The sequence below is a fragment of the Alexandromys fortis genome, unplaced genomic scaffold (genome assembly GCF_014885135.2).
Source record: "Alexandromys fortis isolate MF-2015 unplaced genomic scaffold, M_Fortis_MF-2015_v1.1 scaffold_285, whole genome shotgun sequence".
In the NCBI taxonomy this organism is placed as follows: domain Eukaryota; kingdom Metazoa; phylum Chordata; class Mammalia; order Rodentia; family Cricetidae; genus Alexandromys; species Alexandromys fortis.
In genome coordinates, this window is record NW_026068191.1 from 844,167 (window position 1) to 849,417 (window position 5,251).

General features: G+C 47.7%; 1 protein-coding gene across 1 annotated transcript; it reads right to left on the reverse strand.

Moving 5' to 3' along the window:
* Nucleotides 1-222: 222 nt before the first annotated feature.
* LOC126492882 (eosinophil cationic protein-like) lies at nucleotides 223-940 on the reverse strand. The gene is made up of 2 exons (XM_050129520.1): nucleotides 901-940; nucleotides 223-785 (listed from the first exon to the last, which is right to left on the reverse strand). Exon 2 carries the CDS (start codon nucleotides 779-781, stop codon nucleotides 305-307), a length of 477 nt encoding a protein of 158 aa, XP_049985477.1. The 5' UTR covers nucleotides 782-785; nucleotides 901-940; the 3' UTR covers nucleotides 223-304.
* Between the last annotated feature and the right edge of the window lie 4,311 nt (nucleotides 941-5,251).

Below are 5,251 nucleotides of genomic sequence, written 5' to 3' on the forward strand. Positions count from 1 at the left end.
AAACAGAGACACGCACACATAGACACATGTTTGTGCACACACACATACACAGATGATAGATAGACACAAAGAGACTCACACACAACACACCCACATGCGTACACACTACATGCCTGTATGAGTGCACGCACACACAGATGCGCAGAGATCCGGATGAGTATGCAAAGGTGTTTATTGAGTAGAAAAGATCTGTTCAGTTTAATGTGAAGGGAACCGGGGACAGTTTCATGAGGACAGGTGCTGACCGCAGCACAGGCAGAGGAGCAGGCTCTTCACCACTGTGAACGTGGAGCTGGTTCTAGAGCTAAAATAGCCCATCCAAGTGAACCGGAACCACTGGATAAGTACCGTTGTCTTGTGGAGTTCTGTTGTTACAAGCAACTCTGTAGAACTTTGTTGCTCGTGACGTTTGGTATCGGCATTGTGTATAATGTGTTGCTGGAGTTGTGAGGTTACAGTAAGTTAAAGATACTTGAGCAGGACTATTATGACAATTTGTGTGTGTCCTATTTCTGCAGGGAGTGTTTGGTCTGCCACACACACTGACGACAGCAGCAAAAGTTGTATGAAGAAAAGTATTTTTGTCCTTGCAGCGTCCTGTATAGTTGTTAACCCCCCGCATTGCTGCGGTACATTGGAGGCCAGGCCTATTATTTACATGCTGGATTTCAAACCACTGGGAAGGGGTTAAACCCCGTGGGACCTGGACTGAGGCGACCATTATGACAAGTGGCAGCAACAGCAGGAGACAAAGTCGGGGCTCCAGCAGCTTCACACCCATACTCCTGTGAGAACAGAGAGAAGTAACTACTCCCCATCTCCCTGAAGGCCCTCTGCTGGCACCGTGGGCTCACAGTTCCCCCGCCCCTCCCGTCCCAGACTTAGAGCCCAGGGGCTTACCCGGTGTATGTTGTGGCTCCGGTGAGAACACAATGCTGGTTGTCCTGGAAATCAGGGATAAATGAGAGTTCTACCTGGACACACATATATAGAGCAGCCCTGGGGGTGGAGCTGGCAGAGCCCGGGCGGGGCGGGGGGGGGGGGGGGGAGTCGTCACGCAGGACCACAGATTGACACATTGCCTCGTTGTGCAACCAGCCTTCTGTTTCGTCTCTTGACCAACCAACGGACACCCAAAGAGCAGTGCTGCTAGCTCCGTTGTCATGTCGCATGGGACAGACTTGGAAGTCTGAATCTGAACTCTGCACAAATACCTCTGTATCACCTGCTGATTGACTGCAGATTTTGTGACTGTGACTGTGTTACAGACAGATCAAGGTTCCCAAACGCCTGGCTAGGATAGCCAGATTCACAAGAGATATGTACATTTCTGTCTCTCAGTCTTCACATAATATGACGGTGAGGTGTGGAGAAAAGCCTCAGCGGCTAAGAGCACGTGCTGCTCTTCCAGAGGACCTAAGTTTGGTCCCAGCACCTGTGTTGGGTGACTTATAACTGTCTGTAACTTCGTTTCCAGGGGGTCTGATGTCCTCTAATAGCTTCTGTGGGCATGCACACACCCACAGATACACATAAATAAAAATAAATCTTAGGGACTGGTGAGATGGCTCAGAGCTTAGGGGCACCTCCAGCTCTTCCAGACACCTGTTCCAAAGAACTCAGGGTTGCCACCCGGAGCTCAGAGCTGCAGAGAACGCCAGCTCCAGGGCAGTCTGACACCTTTTCTTTATTGGCTTCTGTTAGTACCTGCACACATGTCACACATACACACGCACACACAAGCACACACGCCCATACTCACACATAAGTTAAGGTTAACAAACTTTAAAAACTGTGTTCAGAAATAATAACAAAAATTGTCCTAAGGGCATGCTGCATAATATTTTTCTGATAGTTTCCTGCAAGGGATTACTTTGGACATTTCCAGCTACCCACATCTGCCTCCAGACTAGCACAAATTGCCTAGTTTTACACTGAGGACCTTCAAGAGAACCTCTTTACCTAAGATCGTCTGGTATAAGCCCATGCTAGAGCACTGACCTTTCATGTGAATTTGAATGTGTTTTTCTTTACTCTGGGATTTGGACCTGGGATCTGTGCTCTCTAGATAAACACTCTCCACTGAACTCCATCCCCAGAGATGCACAGATGAGAGTTTTTACTTCAGCAGAGTAAATACCCCTTGTTATCAATCCTCCCCTGCATTCCCGTCAATGGTACATTTCAGTTGTTGTGAAGCACATCCAGAATGATACTCTAGTAGTAATTAGTTTTTATGACTTGATGAAGTGATAAGATATATCAAGAAATACTTCCTCATTTCTCATAAAACTGCATGAGTCTTTTGCTGTCCCCTCGATAGGTATCCCTTTGTGTACATTACACTGATGAGAGCAGGCATCCATGACTTGGAATTTCTTCAACCTCAGTATACTGTTGCAGTGCCCGCTCTTAACCTGCGGACTGACGGTGCCCAGCTCAGCAGAGTGTTGGACACAGCCGAGTGCAGGGACTGTGCAGGAAATGACAGTGCACAGCGTGTCTAACAGCGTCATAACAACCAATGTTTTAGGACTGATCTTTTGGGAGTGCTTAGGACGTGTTGGGACAGGGTCTCACTCTATAACCTAGGTCTGGTTAGAACTTTCTTGAAAACCCAGATTGGATCCAAAATTTTCATCCTTCTGCCTCAGCCTCCCAAGTGCTGGGGTTGTAGACCTGCACACCCACGCCCAGTTTGTGAGCCAGATTGTAGGTATCTCTGAAAGACTCGCGGAGGAAATGCTGGCTTATGGCCTGTGGTACTGCTAGTGGGTAGTTAGGACCCCATGGGTGTGTCCTTGAAGGGATACTGGGACCCAGGTGCCCTTTTCTGCCCTCCTTTCTCCTCCAGGACCCGGGCAGCTTTGCTTTAGCACAGGCTTCTCACCAGCCGCAGACCCCCAAGGAAGGGAGTAGCTGACTGTGGATTGCTGTCTTTGAAACTAGAAAACAAGCTTAATCTTTGCTCTTTCAGGCCATTTGTCTCGGGTGTCAATCAAGCAGGGGAAAGCTGATTTACACAGTGATGCAAATTAATTTTACTGTGATTTATTTCTGAAAGTTAAAAGAGTATTCGGTACATGGGGCTCTAAAATTGTCTTCTTTGTGTTCTGGGGCCTCCTCCACATCTCCTCAGAAGGCTCCTGAAGGAAAGCAGATCTTGAACCTTTTGATGAGGTTCCTGGAATTGCACGGGAACTCAGAGGCAGACAGGGTTCTGGGTTGGTGGTATCTGGGAAGGGCCTTGAGTCTTCCATGTACACTCAGGTATCTGCAGAGTGACTCAGTGCATGTACCTTCCATGAGGACCCTGTGGAGCCCTGCATCACCTGTCAGTCCATGCTTGCTGTGGGTGATTGGAACCATCTTGTTAGCTGTGGTCAAGTCTTCATGCTGGGAGCCACCGAAGGTATTTTTTTGTTCCCTCCCTCCCTCCCACCCTCCCTCCCTCCCTCCCTCCGTCCCTTCCTCCCTCCCTCCCTCCGTCCCTTCCTCCCTCTCTCCCTCCGTCCTTTCCTGTCTCTCTCTATTCCACTCTCTCTCTCTCTTTCTTTTTCTTTTTTGTTGAGACAGGGTTTGTGTGTGTGTGTGTGTGTGTGTGTGTGTGTGTGTAGCCTTGGCTGTCCTGGAACTAGTTCTGTAGACCTCAAACTCATAGAGATCCATCTGCCTCTGCCTCCTGAGTGCTGGGACTAAAGGCGTGCGCCACCACCGTCCAGCACTGAAAGTGTCCTTATGGTACTCATTAAAGGGTGCCTGTCACACCCCATGTAGTGGTTACAGATAGAATGGATGGTGGGATACTCTGGCCCCTACCTGGCTGTCAGCTCCTTTGATTGGGATTTTAATTAAAATTACTACGAATCTATAGGTTAATATGAAAAAAAAAATATATGTTTTTACGTATCCAAGCACTTACATTCAACAGAGGCAGTGTTTCTCAAGCACTGACCCGGATGTCCCCGCTGAGGAAAAGCTGCAGGTGAAAGATCTAGATCCCAGGAGGACTGTCCTCCAAGGGCAGGGAAGTGCAGGAGGAAGAACTCTGATGAGGGGAACACAGAGACTTTTTGTTCAAGCTCTGCTTGTAGCGCAGTCTCTAGTCGCTAGCTCAACAATATACAAACAGCAGTGGGGAAAAACAATTGCTCACTATTGGGGAGACCCCAGAGCTTTGTGTCTCTGTCCACCAGTATCCCTTCCCAGTCCCTGATGCCCACAGCTGTGCCACTGAGGACTACAATGATGCAGAACTTTGTGTTCCTAACACTCTTGTTTCCTAAACATCATGATTCTCCTCATAAACCCACCTTACAGTTTCATTTACTGAGAGTGTACAGGACTCCATCCCTTAGCATAACTGACCCCATGATGGAAGTACCATCGTTCAGGCCATAAAAGTCAGCATATAGATGTCACCACCTGCCAAAAATGAGAAAGAAGACCTAATCCATCAAAGTCCATGGCTCTGGGACAGTCTCTAAAAGTGCTGACCTGGCTTTTTGGCACTGTGCTTCTGTTTCTGGCTCACTGCTCTTGTTAACTGAAATATGTCAACCTAGGACATGGTTTTTGAGCTTGAAAGTTCAACCTGAGAAAGGCTCAGGCTACAGTGGGATCCTGGCCACTCAGTGTAGTCACCAGCCAGCTAATAAAGATTTTCTTTGGCGTAAACCCATGTCTGGGCAATCTTCTTTGGTGAATACTCCACTAGAGCAAGCCCTTATTTTTATTTTATTTATTTATTTATTTATTTATTTTTTAACAAATGACACTCTTTGAGTAGCATTAAGAAGAATGCTCTGTTGGTCATCACCTTCAGGGATCGGCACTGAAAGCCCCCACGGTCTCATGTCCTGGTCCTAAGGAAGCTCTGGTTTTCTGCTTTTCTCACTCTCGGAGAACATGTCTTTCTTTCCCTCATTTTTTTTCTGCATTTCCCTGTGTAGCACGCTGAGTGTCCTGAAACTCACTCTGTACACCAGGCTGGCCTCCAACTCAGAGATCTTCCTGCCCCCGCCTCCCAAGTGCTGGGATTGAAGCGTGTGTTACCACTGCCTGCCTTGAGAATCAGTCTTTCTTTCTTTCTTTCTTTCTTTCTTTCTTTCTTTCTTTCTTTCTTTCTTTCTTTCTTTCTTTCTTTCTTTCTTTCTTTCTTTCTAGAAAGTGGAAGTCAGCCTGGCGATGGTGGCGCACGCCTTTAATCCCAGCACTCGGGAGGCAGAGGCAGGAGGATCTCTGTGAGTTC

Bases quoted from the DNA above. Each gene is read 5' to 3' on its own strand.
- LOC126492882 (XM_050129520.1), bottom strand. From the start codon at position 781: ATGGGTGTGAAGCTGCTGGAGCCCCGACTTTGTCTCCTGCTGTTGCTG.